At 48.1% G+C, this 15,430-nt stretch overlaps 1 protein-coding gene across 1 annotated transcript in view; it reads left to right on the top strand.

Moving 5' to 3' along the window:
• Window positions 1-15,430, top strand: part of FAM135B (family with sequence similarity 135 member B) — a 172,915-nt gene that overhangs the window by 81,416 nt on the left and 76,069 nt on the right. Inside the window, exons 4-6 of the mRNA XM_059901473.1 lie at window positions 1,581-1,651; window positions 7,028-7,201; window positions 10,449-10,575. Of these exons, the coding sequence (XP_059757456.1) occupies window positions 1,581-1,651; window positions 7,028-7,201; window positions 10,449-10,575 (372 nt within the window). The remainder of the gene's footprint in view (window positions 1-1,580; window positions 1,652-7,027; window positions 7,202-10,448; window positions 10,576-15,430) is intronic.

Genomic DNA, 15,430 nt, shown 5'->3' on the forward strand with positions numbered 1-15,430 from the left:
AATGTTAACTTTTAAATGCTTAAAAAAATTTTTTTTTAACAAATTTTAAAACCCTGGGGAGCTAAAGATAAATTCCATCCATATGTCTCTGCCTGAGTTATGCTTCAGGAACATGCTTCCAAAGAGGCCTTTGGGTAAGAGATTTCCATCCCTACAGAATGAGGATATTCTTGCAAAGAAACAAGAACCAAGAGGTGGGGATGGAGAAGAGCTTTATTTAGCCTTTAAGATACACGAATACTTTCCGTGGGCCGGACCCTGTCCCTGGAGCTGGGGATCCAGAATGGATTAAGACTAGTCCTTCCCTTAATGATACCAGATTACAGAGGATGCTGGGTAAGAAAATGGCCCGGAGGGATTTCGCCGCAGTCGGATGGATTTTGTCAGTGTCCCCTGAGCCCGATCCAAATGGAACTTCTGAACGCCAGCCCAGCACGGCCACATCCATGGACTGTTTTTTCAGAAGCTGGAAACCTGCAATGGAAACGTGAAATTGCCTGATTTTTAAATGTTTTCTACTTGTTCAAAACATTGTAAAAACTACTATCAGGACTAAACAAAAGGTGTCTGCAGCTAATATTCGTCTCATGGGCTTATAACGCAAAAGTTGTAAAGCTGAGACAATTTTATAGGAAGTGTTGAATGCTGAGATAGGAAAACAACAGGGTTTTGTGGGTCACAGAGGAGAAGGGGTCCATCCGGCTTGGGGAGGAGACGACGCCCTGTCACAGGCGTGCAGTACTTATCTGGGTTTCCTGAGTAGGGACATCAGCGAGATCCGGTACTTAGCAAGTGACTCTCCTGGAGGTGGGGATAAGGTGTTAAGTTTGGGAAAAGAAGAGGCGTGGGTTACCATCTTTTAGATGTACCTGAGAAGCTGGCAGGTAGAACAAATAGATTCCCATGCTAATTAATGAAAACTGATTTTTTTTTAAAAGCTAAGAATGGAAACAGTCATGGGTAGGACATGAAATGCTAAAGTGTCTGAAAGCATAAATGGTTAGATGTAATGGATCTCAAGACAAAAGTGAAGGATACGCTTTCGTGTAAAGCTGAGCTGCCTTGGGAAGTGACTTGACTTTTCTGAGCGTCAGCTTCCTCTTCTATGAACCTGAAGGATTGCGCCAGCCCCTCGAAGGTGCCAGCAGTAACACCACCTCCAATGTTTTCCCGTCTCTAGCCAAGTGGGGTTTCCTCTCTGCAGATTCACTGCTCCAACCTTTCCAAAGCAGGTGCCACAGAACACTTCACTGCTGCTTCAGAGGATTCCAGATCAAATCTGTTTTGGAAATAAGGTGCTCAAAAGTCCTGCAATCTAGAAAACTCACTTAACATTTTTTTCCTGCAAATTGGCTTTTCCCCAAATTTGACATAAATCCCTTCCTTCTACTTTCCATGTAGTACAGGCACCGCATTCAACTAGAATTCCACAGAACATGCATGGAAATTCTGCTTTACATATAAATGACATTAATTTTGCTGTGAGCTTCTTCTTCTAAACTTTGGGAAACCGGCCGGCTACATGTTTCATTTGGACCAGGTATGACTCCTGCAGTCCTTAAACTTTGTTTCTCTTCTAGGTGGAAGAGGCACTAAGTGAAGTCGATTTCCAACTCAAGGTGGATTTGCACTTTACAGACAGTGAACAACAGTGAGTGTCCTTGGAATCCTTGAATCATGATAATACAGTTTCCTTTGTCCAACACTTTTCCAGCCCTGAGGTATCCTGATGGCCATGAACCTCAGAACATCCCTTAGAAACCCGGTTCTTGATCAGCTACAGAAACGAGGGCAAGGAATATCTACGTGGTCATTTAGAGCTGCATGCATTTTAGGCAGGCAGCTCAGAGGCTGCAGGCACAGAGAACTCCTGACTTCCTCCTTCATGAACTGGCACCTTCTTATATCCAAACTCACCTCTGTACACTTGCAATGCAGTATTAATTAGCTCTTTAGATTAATGACCATATGAGGCTGCAGATCTCAAGGCCCCCTTCTGAATCAGAGGAGATCCGGCCGGGATCCTCATCTTTACACTGAATGTCTGCTATGATGTTTCAACTTTCTGAATATTGAAAATCCATTGACGTACATTGAAAATCCATCAGCTTCCTGCTTATCAGATTCAATAAACAGGAAGCAACCCTCCTCCTTCTCACAACTTCCCCCTTTAAGCTGGTTCGGTGGCCTCTTCCTCCTACCCTGGGGTGAACAGTCGTGTCGCAGGCTGTTCTTTCATGTCATAAATAGATAGTCCTTTTTTCAGGTATGAAAAAGTCCAGTCGAATGTATTACCAAAACTCCAGACTCTCATCCAATTTATAACTTCTTTGCATTGACACTGCCCCTTGGCTCCACTGCACCCCTGTTCCGGGCGTTCTCGGGGTAGGAAACTCCCGCTGCAGCAACTGGGTATGGTGAGCAGCTTGGTACAGCTTCCTGTCTTCCCCCTGGGGCGTGTGGGTCTTGCAGGGTCAGGCACAAGGAGGAGGGAGGAGATTGCAGGTGGGGCAGGGAGTCATACGTGATGGGTTCAGTTGCAAGCAGGGCTCTTAACATGGTAGATGCTGAATCACCGCTTTCTCTGCTCTTGGGGTGTCCTTGTGCCTTCCTTGGAGCTATACCCGTTAGGCGGTCTCCCTCTCCCCCAGCCTTTGCTGTTCTTTGATATAATGATGCCTCCTGTGGTTGCGTCATTCACTCCTTGCAGGAAGCTCTTTTGGCAGATTCTTCTCCAAGGAATGCACATCTGGCTCTTGGATAATGGACACAAGCACTTTCATCCTCATCTCACACTGGTGGGGACCCCCGCCCCAGTGCTGCTGACTCTTCTTTGGCCAATCCAGCCACCCTCAGCTTCTCTCCTGAGGGCCTTTGCAGGATAAGTCAGGCACCAGGGCCTGTGTTCCCCCAGGGGACACAGAGCAGGCTCAAGTGAAGACTCCCCTCATTAAGCTTAAGGTGAAAATGGAGGCCCTTCTTTTCCATCTGTTCTATTAGCAGAATCTCAGCACAGTCTGACCACTTTTGGGAAATTAATCCTCACTTCTGATCTCTACAAACTCTTCAGCAAATGCTTCACCTTCTCCAGTGGAGAATGGGAGACCAGGTGGCCAACGGGCTAGTGCTGGCGGAATGGTTCCCCGACCCCTTCAAATTTCAGTCACTGTTAGCACTTTGGCTCCCTCCCCAAGGACTGTCCCATCCCCGAGATGTGTCTGATTGTTATGGGAGTTTTCATAACACGGGGCATTGAATCAGAGGGGATCTGAACCACAGATGGACCACTACTAAACTGTCAGAAACCTGATTGTGTCTGTGCTTTGAGAATAGACATCTGCTGATGTGTATGCATTGTAGATGGTCACGCCTCATCTCTGGGCTGGCAGGAGGATCTGTCCAAGGTCCTGCCACTGTGTCTGGGCTCAACATCACAGATCCCTCACTCTGGTGGTCTTTATCTGGACCCCAAGCCCCTCTGGACACCTGCTTCTCTCATCACTTCTGCTTACCTCTTGGTGGGATGGTGGATGCTTGAGAAATCTTATTCTTCCTCACACCATCTCCAGGACTTATTGTTCTAGCACCATATTGAACTCGGAAGCCCCATAAGAGGCTGACCTTCTTGCTAAGCTATAAACTCAGAAATGAAGTCCCCGTCTCTATTGCTCTCATATTCCCTCTCAACTATTTAGGATTTCTATCATTCACTCATTTTATTAATTTTATTAACACCTCCTGCCCTATCTTCCTATGCCCCTTCATTCAGAGGTATTCATCCATAGCTCCATGGTAGACATTTCCATTTGATCACAGAACCCTGCCATTGATCCCAAACCCAGCCTGGAAGTCATTCCCTACCCAGCTCTCCAGGCAGCCTCAGTGATAAGTTATGGTGGACACAATAAATGTGGCCTTCTTACCATCAAAACAGTAGTTAATGGAGAGGCTGTGTACAGGAGATTGGCCCAAACAAAGTGTATGGAGTTCAGCAACAGGCTCTGTGCTCATTGACTATGAGACAGTGAGTGCATCCCTGCACTTCTCTAAATCTCAGTGGCCTCATTTATAAAATGGGCATCATTATAGGTTCTGTACTTCATAGGTCTGTTATGAAGATTAAGAGAGGTAACACCTAAGCCAGGCCAAGGGCACGGATCAGTGTCTTCTTCCTCTTCGTGGCTTCCTAGATGCAGGTGGGGCCAGTTTCCACGTGTCACTTCCTCCCTATCGTACAAAGCACTTAACAACAATCAGAGCAGAGAGTTTTCATGGAGTATGCGATTAGCTAACAGGAACAGGAAGCCAGAGGCTGGGGAAGAATTGAAAATGCCGTATTTTTTCATTTTCATAAATTGGGTTTAAGGATGACAAGACATCTGTAGCACATCCTGGGGACAGACTTCAGGCTTTGAAACATGACCCAGGCAGTCAGCTTCTTTGTAACCATTTAGGCTTGAGCAGGATCAAAATAGAGAAGCATGGCATCTAACATCAGGGGCAGAAGGGCTCTATCTCGTCCAGTGGCTCTCGATGTGGGTGGGACAGTTCTGTCCCCCAGGGAAATTGGGCCATATCTGGGGACACTTTTAATTGTTACAAAGGTGGGGGTGGGTGGGTGCTACTGGCTTCTAGTGAGTAGAGCCCAGGGATGCTGCCAGACATCCCACAATGCACAGGACTGCACCCCGGCTCCCCAACAAAGCACCACTCAGTCCCCAAGATCAATGTCACCGAGGGTGAGAAACAGTGCTCTAGTCTGACCTCACATGTGAACCTGCTACTCTGCAAAGACCCATGCCCATGTGCTTGCACAGAGACAGGCGCTCACGTCTCCCCATTATATCCCATTCTGTCCCTGGACAGTTCTGCTTGTCAGGAAATTCCTCTTTACTTCAACGGACACGTCATCCTTCTGTGCCTTCCTTCAGTTGCCCTCAAGTTCAGTCCTTGGAATCACACATCAAAATTCTCAGTCTGGATCGCAGTTCAGATACACAAGTCATTAAGTCATCTCTTCCCCTTCAGTTGAACACCAGGGCTCTTTCTCTGTGCTTTGCATTTTTTGTTTGTTTGATTTTTTTGCTGGTTCTAGTTCCTTTATAAGAACCCAGGCATTTTCCTCTCAGTGCTATCCTGTTTACCTCTATGTTTTTTTTTCTAAATTGAGAACTCCTCCTCCCCCAGAACTGAGTTTTTCTTTTTTTAAAACATCTTTATTGGAGTATAATTGCTTTACAATGGTGTGTTAGTTTCTGCTGTATAACAAAGTGAATCAGCTGTACGTATACATATATTCCCATATACCCTCCCTCTTGCGTCTCCCTCCCTATCCCACCCCTCTAGGTGGTCACAAAGCACCGAGCTGATCTCCCTGTGCTATGTGGCTGCTTCCCACTAGCTAGCTATTTTACATTTGGTATTTTATCTCCATTAATTAGCTCTATTCTTTTCAGGGCACAAAAGAGCTATCACCTCCCTCATTCTGAATTCTTTACTCCTATTAAAGTGGCTTAAATTCTTGTTAACATTTTTGACATCTTTGCTACCCTGACATGTATTTCACCCCCTGTCGTTCTAGCCCTAAGGATAGTCCTGTGATTTGCAGCAGCCTGTGTCTGAATGGATTCAAAGTAATTATGTGCAGTAGTGTAGAACAGACTGTGGAGTCAGACAGACCTGGGCTCAGCTTTTCGGTTTGGCCTTGTGACTTTGAACAAATCAGTTAACTCACGTTGGCTTTACCTCCTCATCGATAAACTGAATAACATCAGTTAATACCTCATATGATTGTCAAGCACATTAAGGGAAAAAACACCATGTTCAGTTCACAGTAAGGCCGCAATAAACAGTTGTCAGAATGATAGTGAATATGAATGTTAATGACTTCCTGAGACTCAGGAGAGGACACTCTGTGCCCCCTCCCCATCAGGCTTCTTCCTGGTAAGAGAGGAGGTCATCATTTGTGGGCTATTTTGGAGTCACACTGGGCTCTGCTGATTTAGTTGGCTCTGTTACCTGGCATTCATTTGCACACAAGCTCTAAGCGACAAGGATTTCCAGAAAGCAAAGCCCATTGGGTGGGGTCTTGGGAGTTTGCTCCCCTCACTGTCTTCTCTCTGTGTCTCTTTTCCTCATCTGTGGAGGAAGAAGAAGCTTCTCATCTGGACATCCTCTGAGCTCTCTGCTCTGCTCACAGAAGATGCTCCATCCAGGTTTCCCAAGGGCTCTGGTTCAGAGACGCCCAGAGAGCCTGAGTGATTGGTGTGCAGAGGAGGAGATGAGCCCTGGATGGCTTTTATTTAGAGAAAGATCTGCCCCATTTTTACAACCAAAGACTCTGTTAGGCTTTGCTTACCAGCTGGTTTATCTCTTGGGAATCAGACACATACCAGTTACAAAACGCTAGAGAGAAGGTAACGGAGTCCTTGATGAAACTGATCAGACTCTTTATTATTCTTTGGGGGTCATTCATTTATTCATTCAGTCACATATCCCTTTTAATAAGGAAATATTTGACCGACTTCTACAATATGCCAGATTCTAAGCTTGGTGTTAGGGATACAGAAATGAAGTAGTGACAGTTCTTGCCCTTAAGAGGTAAGAGTCTAGTAGAAAACACAGAGGTACAAAGGAAGTGCTGTGCTGGGCATCTGTGGGGGAAATACAAGAGCAAGCAGGGAATGGGGGTCTGGGAGGGCTTCCCCGTTGAGCCTGGGAAAGCGTCTGGGCATCTTTCCGTCACTGGCAGATGAGCTCCGTGTCGGTATTAGCGGAGTGTGAGCCCCAGCTCTGCTGCATAGCAGCTGTGTGGTGTCCCATGAGTTCTCTTCCCTCTCTGAGCCTCGGTTGCTTCATTTGCCCATCACGGGGAGAACAGTTTCTACCTAGCAGAGTATCTGCAGGAGTTGGATAAGCCGATGCAGGCGCAGTGCTTGTGCATGGGCGAGGTTGCCTCGTGGACCCACCTGGCTGGCAGCAGGGACAACCTGCCACCACTCATGTGAGTCACTCGCTTGCCTTCCAGGCTGCGGGACTTGGCCGGGGTCCCCGTGATCAGCAGCCGTGCGCTGGGCCTGCACTTCCACCCCCAGAGAGGCCTGCATCACCAGGTCCCCGTCATGTTCGACTATTTCCACCTGTCGGTGATCTCGGTGACCATCCACGCTGCCCTGGTGGCCCTGCAACAGCCCCTGATCAGGTACGAGGTTACAAGCCCTGCTGTTACGGGGAGGCGGAGGGGCGCGCTGTGGGTTTCGTGTTACGCTTGAGTGTCCCGTGTGGCTGAGATGCTGAGAGTTGCCCAGGAGAGATCAGCTCAGGCCAGAGGCTTCCCCCAGGCTGCAGGTTTAGGCTCTGAGCCTCACTGCAGGGCAGGGGAGAGATGGGCAGGGATGTTGGAGCGGGTGCCTCTGGAGTCAGGAGGACACCGGCAGGGAAGCTTGGGGCTGAATGGGTGACACCTGCTGCCTTCACCTGAACTGGCTTTTTTCTAACCCTGTCTTATTTGAAAAGTCACCTAACATCCCTGAGACACACAGGCTTCATCCCTAAACCAGGGACGCTCATGGGTCCCGTCCATTTAAGGTTTTAGTGACTGTCACACGAGGACAGTGTCAGGCGCACGATTTTCTGCCCCTTCCTCCAGTAACTGTTTGTTCAACGATAGGACCACCTGAGTGGCCCCGTGCTCGCCCTTCAGTGAACTGTCCCAGAGCATCTCCGTGGTCCCACGAAGCACTGAGGTTCTATGAATGACTTAAGCAGAGGGACAGAGCCGACAACAATGAGCACATCATACTGTGCCCGGGTGTCTTCCTCCAAGCACCTGGAACCACCAGATGTGGACATCAACTCACTTCAAACCTCCCACACGCATGGGGGCACGGGTTGCCCACGTGGGCAAAGGGATATCCGGGGATGGAATCTTGCAGCATGGGGTTTCTGGAAGGGAACTTTCCCAAGGTCCCTTTTCAGTGCTGGGGGTTGAAATGCACGTGGGGGGGGACTCCAGTCCCCACTCACTGTTGGGTAGGGGTCCCTGTCCCGATCCCCTGCTGGGGTCAAAGGGTAGGAAATGAGATCTTGGCCGGGCGAGGTGACCAGGATGTGCTTCTGCCGTTCACTGCGCCCATCTGCTTGCTGAGCTGCATCCCAGGCTCTGCTCGCTAACGGGGCTATTTCAGACACTCTGCATAGAAAGGTGAACCTCCTGGCAGACACAGTGCTTTACAGGTTTGTCTGCAACCACCTTGCCGGAGAGCAGTGCAGATAGAAATTCACCATGAGAGTTGAGGCTTCTCCAGGGATGGGGGTAAAAATAGAACTGCCTTCTGTTCTCTGGATTTTGCAGGAAGGATTTCTGTGAGTTCGCTCACAGTGGCTGGGAACACTTTAAGGTTATGGGAAATACCTGTCGAGTAGGGCAAGCTCCAGTTTTTCCAGAAAAGCAGTTTCAGCAGCAACTGTTAAATCCAGCCAGGAAGAAGCAGGTGTGAAATGAAAATTTAACCTCAAAAAATCCTTCACCTTCCCTGAAACAGACTGAGGTCTGTTTAACCCTCAGTGTTTAACTCTCAAATGGGTACAGTTTGATTTCACTTGAGAGCTTCAGCTACACAAGGCCACACCGAAGACAAATAGCGAGTTATTCTAGTGACTAATTTGCAGTCGGTCCCGTGAATGTGCCATGAGCATTTGTGCTCATACACATATTCTGCATTTCTTCTGCAATGTTCCTTTTACCCATTTTCTAGCTAAACTGTAGACTTGCTTCGAATCTCAGTTCTAAACAAATGGGAGAAATGATTTTATTAGAGTTGATTGTATTTGTGGTATTTTCAAAATAGCTATATAAATATAATGGTTATATTAGATTTTATTATTTTTGTGGTATTATTGACAATAACTTCTAGCATTTATTGAATCATTACTCTTTGCCTGACATGGTACTTAAAAGCGTATGTGGCTAAGCTCATGGAATCCTCAAACAACCCCACTGTTAAGGTGCTGGTATCAATTCTTCTGACTTATGAGGAAACAGAGGCGCACTGGGAAGTTTAAAACTTTCCCCACGGAGCTGACAGATGCTGATGCTGGGATTTCAACCCTGGCAGCCCAGCTCTACCGGCTGCCTCTTAACCACTGGGCGATACATACTCTGCTTAAGTATCATCTCTAGCTGTTCATCCCTTTCACCCAGCTTGGTTTGTAAGCTTTCCTTCTGTTCTCACTGGCCTGAGTTTACCCGCATTGTATATATTAACATGTGACTCCCTCTCTAGACCCAAATGTCTTTACACTGAGGACCATGCCTTAAGCATCTTGCCACCCAAGTACCTCACACGCTGCCTGGCATATAGCATTGGCCCGATAAGTATTTGAATAAATGAGTTAAACCAAAATATGACGTTAGCTGTATTTCCCCATCAATCTTTTACTCTGGAAGGTGTAAATTCAATCCTTCCACAAATATTTCTTGAGCACCTAGGATGGAGATAATGCCATCTGAGGCTTTGTATTATCAAGACCCTCTTGGCCATTGGAAACTTTGACTCTTCCTGGGGGAATTAGACATGCCTATCAAAAAATGTTCACAATATGACATGACAATTAACCACTGGGGTGTTTAATACAAGGGATCTGAAAGAAAGGGAAAAGGAGTTTAAGTAGACTTTACCGATAGATCAATTGGTGAAAATCAAAAAGGTTAACGGAGAGAGAAATGATCATAAACCCAAATCAGATGAATTCAACTGATACAGACTTTTCTAATCTCCTCTGATCCTAAAATTGACGATTGCAGACACACTCTGCCAGTTGATCTTGTGGTAACTTGCAGAGCTGGGCAGGGTCTGTGTTTTTGTCTGGGAACAGGTACAGTATTTCTAACTAGCATCGATGGCGTGAGAGTCTTCGACATCCACGATCCTATGAGACTCCTGTGTGGGTCATGGAGGTGGATATTGTTTTACGCTCTTCCACGGAAGAACAGAGGTTCAGGGAGGGGCCGGGGGTTGAAGGATCTCACTCGGGTTATGCCAATGAAAGGGGTTGGGGAGGACTCAGACCGGGTCGGGTGGAGGCTCCCCTTGGCCTCTGGCCAGAAGCCCAACCCACCTGCCCGGGTGGTTAAGTAACTTCTGCCTCAGTGAGTCTCAGGAGGCAGGTTGTGGGCATTTAGGGGGAAATGTCTTTGTACACATAGTGGGATGGGTGTCATCCTTGGCCCCCAGGCTCACATGCCAGTTGCACCCACTTGTCATGACAGCATCAAAAAGTCCCACCCAAGCATCCCTCGAGGGTGAGCTACTTCTTCGAAATGGCTTATCTCATAGGCTCCCCAATAACAGCATCAAGCGGCTGGATTATTGGCCCCATCACTTTCTTCACATCCTTTTAGCAAAGATTATATAAATTTGCAATTCTTTCTATTCCCTTCTTTTCAGTTTTACTCGTCCAGGAAGAGGCTCCTGGCTTGGGAAAGGCGGCCCAGACACGGGACCAGAACAGTCTAGCCTTTCCCTGGAAAACCTGGTCTTTGGAGCTGGATACTGCAAGCCGACTTCCTCAGAGGTAATGTCTGCCGGGGGGCAGAGGCCCCAAGCCTTGCAAACTTCACTTTGCAGGCTGCGTCTGTTCTATGAGATTTCGGCTCCTTTCAAACGTCCCAGGTAGAGATTCTTTGCTCCCTGTATCCCTTCCTCTCGTCGATCCATCCGTCCCTTCTTTGGATGGCTGCTGCATTCATCAAACATATTCCCAGTGCCAGGCTCCAGGGTTGATGCGGGGAGTAGCGTCTTCACATGGCACCTCTTCCATATGGTACCTCGAAGGATATGGTTCCATGGAGGTCATGGGATGTGCTGTGAGGGGCTTCCCCCGGACCTTGTGGAACCTCAAAAGCCCATTCGCATTGAGCTCATTTCAAAACCTGGCTCGATCCTTCATTTGCTTACTTCTCTGAGCCTCAGTTTTCCCACCTGTAGAGTGGGGTTGCTAATAGTTAATAACCTCACAGGGTAATATGTGTATTCGTTGCTGTAATGGATAAAAAGTGCTTAGACCAGTACTTGGTACTCAGTAGGTGCTCAATAAATATGCATACCCTGTCCTTCCCTTTGGTCCTTCTTCCTAAGAAACACCTGTTGTTACACTTCTGTGACGCGCAGGGCTTTAGGCATCTACAGCATTACTCTATATTTCTTTTGAGCCAATACACGATTGTTATTATTAGGGGCCTGCTCAGAAATAACCAGATTGTATTTTCTGGGCTCACCAGAGAAGTAGAATCAATAAGAGATGATAGATAAATAGATAGGAGACATATATATGTATCTCCCTTCTATATTATAAGAAATTGTCTCATGCTATCATGGAGAATGAAAAGTCCCACGGTGTGACATCTGCACCCTAGAGACTTGGGAGAGACAATGGTGTAAACTATCTGAGTCTGAGTGTTTTTGTTTTCTTGTTTGTTTTGTTTTTAAACATTTATTTATTTATTTTGGCTGCATCGGGTCTTAGTTGCGGCATGCGGGATCCTCGTCGTGGCACACAGGCTCTCTAGTTGGGGCCCGTGGGCTTAGTTGCCCTGTGGCATGTGGGATCTTAGTTGCCCGATCAGAGAGCGAACCTGCGTCCCCTGCATTGGAAGGCGGATTCTGAACCACTGGACCACCAGGGAAGTCCCTGAGTCTGAGTTTTAAGGCAGGAGAAAACCTATGTCCCAGTGCAAAGACAGGAAGAGAGAGAAACCCTCTCTCACTCAGCCTTTTTGTTCTACTCAGACCTTCGATGGATTGCATGTTGCCCACCCACACTGGGGAGGGCAATCTGCTTTACTCATTCTACTCTTTCAAAGGTTAATCTCATCCAGAAACAGCCTCACAGACACACCCAGAATGATGTTTAACCAAACATCTGGGCACCCTGTGTCCTAGTCAGGTTGACACACACAGTTAACCATCATACAACCCGTGTCGTAAGTGGGAAAATTTGTCCACTCCGCCAGCCCCCAAAAGAGATGCTCCGTCTCCCTGTGCAGCCAAGCCCTGTCCTCAGACGTTCCAGCACGTCAGGTCCTACACGCAGCTGGCTCTCCTGTGACATCACCTTTCCCAGCTCTGAGCCCAACCAGGAGGTCTGGCCGCAAAAGCCTACCGTCAAGTCTCCATCTGGTCCTGGCGGCTGTGTCACATGTTCTCAGGAGAGGAGTTTAGAAGAAAACTGCCAAGACCCTCCTGAGGGACAGGGGACCTGAACCCAGGACTGAGCTCCCTGCCCAGGAGGGCACAGACTTTAGAGCCAAAGAGAACTGCTGTGCAGGTGGGCTCCTGTAGATGCAGGACCTCGGGCAGCCCCCGAGCCTTAGGAACCAGTGTCCTGAGCATTGGCAAAGGGCCTGGGGACGGTAGCAAGGGAGAGGAAGGCAGAGACCCAGCCAGCAGGGGTGGGCATTTCCTTATTACCTTGTGCGCATGGACGGCTTCAGGGCTCCAGGATGGGATGGGGAGGTATGGAAGCCAGGGACTTCCTGCTCCCTCTGTATCCCCAAGGCCAAGCGCAGACCCTTCATCATCAGGGGCCTGATGTGTGCCTCCCCTAGGTCACCCCCGACCCCTGCCTCAGGTCAGTCCCTGCTCCAGACCCGCCAGAGCTTGACTGAAGGCTTTGTTGTGACCATGTCACAGCCCAGCTTCTCCGTCTGTCCAGTCCTGCTTCTCATTCCTCTGGCTCCAAGAGCCTCCCCAGTAGATCCATGTGAACATCTCCAGTTCAGACTCTATTTTCCAGGGAACATGGTTTGGAACATCAGGGGTCATAGGTCAGTTCAAAGCATCTTTTGACACTTACATCCCAAGACAAGGGCCTTTGCTGGGGCCACAGGAGCACATGGGGATGATGGTGATCTGGTGTCTGCCCTGAAGGAACTCTCTGTTCCTTCCTGTCTGCACAGCCTCTCATGCCTCATTCCGTTGCCACCACCTCCGTGAAGCACTCTCTGATTTCCTAGCAAGAAATTCCCTCTCCCAAATGTTTTCACCACAGTCAACTCTAGGCATCTCTGTCTTTCCTCCACTGGGCTCTGAGTGGTTGGGGACAGAGGCCATTGCCTTTAGCTCCACACCTTCAGGGCCCAGCACCATGTCCGGCACACACAATTAGTGCTCAGGAAATGTGTGTTGGACGAACGATTGATCCAAGTGCATGATCGTGTCTATATAGAACTCTGAGCAGTGAGAGGGCTGAGCCACAAGGGGTTCCTTGCCTTACATGGCAGCAGACAGAGAGCAGCGGGAGAGCAGGAGAGTGAGACATCTCCGTGGACATATGGGCGCCAAGCGGCGCTGCCCTTGGCAGAAACCCTGGACCTGGCACGGGGTGGGGTAGGGAACACTGTAGACCATTTCAGCCTATCTCTACTTCGGTGACATCTGAAGAGGCCGAGCGTCACCGCAGTGATATGGCAGAGAGAAGATTCTGGTTTCGAATACCTGCTCTGCTCAGTACTTTGTGACGTGGGCGACTCTATTCACCCTGTAAAAACTCAGGCTCCTCAACTCTAAAATGGGATAATACCTGTATCTTAGAAGGGATTTTAGGCCTTAGTACGTGTAAAAACAGTATAGAAATAGACCCATAGCGGGCACACAATACAGTAGAATTTTTTCCCCTGTTCTTTTCTTGGCTATTTTTGGGGATGTGTGTCAAAGAAGATATCCCTGACTTTTACAAGAGTCACATAAAATAGCTTATTTGTGGGTGCTCAGCGGTGAACTTGCTCGCAGCTCAGTGGGGTATTTTCAGGACCTGATTCTTTCCCTGTGCATTTTCCATTTGGGTCCCATCCGGTCATGCAGGCTCAGAGCCTCGTGCCCATCCTGTGCCTTCCCACCTGGCAAGGGCTGCCAAGCAAAGAATAAAATCCACTCCCCCGCCTCCCTTGGGGGCTGTGCCTCCCAAATCCCCAAGAAGCCCAGCGCAGTAGCAAATAACATCGAAGTCCGCGCAGATTGCAGCATCAGCTGGAGCGATTAGAGAACAGGTGTTCCCTTCAAAATAAGCCTTTCTGTGCAGAGACATGTGCAGAAACTAGAGATTCACAGCAAAATGAGCCCATTGGCATGGAAAATCATGGGGAGGTGAGGGTTGCTGTGACGTGTCACGCCCCTTTTCCCATAAGCCCAGGTCCCTCTGGTCCTGCAGCTCTGCTCTTTCCTGCAGCATCTTAGGCAGCGAGAGCTTCACGTTCAGGGTTGGAGCCAGAGCTTACGTCCCCTTCCCCCCGAAAGCCAGCAGCTTTGCCTCAGGGGAATTATTTTCCCTCTCCCACTCATGGCTTATCTGTCAAAGAGGATACTAATGCCTGCCTCACAGGGTTGCTGAGAAGATTAAATGAAATAAGCATATAAAAGCCTGGAGCGGAGAGCTTGGCACAATAAAATCCTCTGCTGGTCTTATTTTTCTTTGAATTTATCCACGTAATGAAATCAAACGTTACTACAAGAACCACAGCGTTGTCTTGTGGATAGGACATGGAACAAAGGATCTTAGATGTTTCCTGTTCTTGGCTCTACCCTGCTGTGTGACCCTGAGCCAGATACTTGCCCTCTCTGGGCCCCAGTTTCTCAATGTCTAGAAAGAGGATTGGATGAGATCGTGCTGGAGGCCTCCTTCAGTCTTTGCTATGCTGTTTTAACTGTGATATCCCTGACACTGCCTGGTACAACTGGGGACACGACGTATGCTTGATGTATTCATTCAGGTTCTACAGAGAAACAGAATCAGTAGGATAATAGGATCTCGCCTGTGCATATATTCATATATATAAAGAGAGAGAGAGAGAAACAGAGAGACAGACAGATTTATTGTAAGGAATTGTCTCATGCAAATGTGGAGGCCAGCAAGTCCAAAATCTGCAGGTCAGGCCAGCTGGCTGGAGACCCAGGGAAGAGTTACAGTTTAAGTCCAAAGGTCTTCTGCTGACCAAATGACCAACTTCTTTCTTTAGGGTGGGGAGGGCGGGTCTTGCATGCCGTCAGTTGTTTTCTTTTAACGTCTTCAACAGATTGGACGAGGGCCACCCATATTGTGGAGGGTAATCTGCTTTACTCAGAGTGTAATGATTTAAAGGTTAATCTCCTCTGAAACATACCTTCACAGAGACATCTAGAATAATGCTTGACCGCCTATCTGGGTGCCATAGATGGGCCCGACTGACATGAGAAATTAACCATCACATTTAATCAATGCTCAGAGTCTGACAGACTCTTCTTGAAGATCAGGAATCCAGTGACTCAAAATTAGGAAAATCCCTTTCTCGGTCCAGGGAAGCTGCATACCCCCTTCCTTCTCACTGAAATAAGTGGGGGAGGAATGGCCACGTGGTGGAGAGGTGCAGACTTTAGAACTCTCCTCATTCTCAGAG

This window comes from Balaenoptera ricei, chromosome 17 (genome assembly GCF_028023285.1).
Source record: "Balaenoptera ricei isolate mBalRic1 chromosome 17, mBalRic1.hap2, whole genome shotgun sequence".
Taxonomy (NCBI): domain Eukaryota; kingdom Metazoa; phylum Chordata; class Mammalia; order Artiodactyla; family Balaenopteridae; genus Balaenoptera; species Balaenoptera ricei.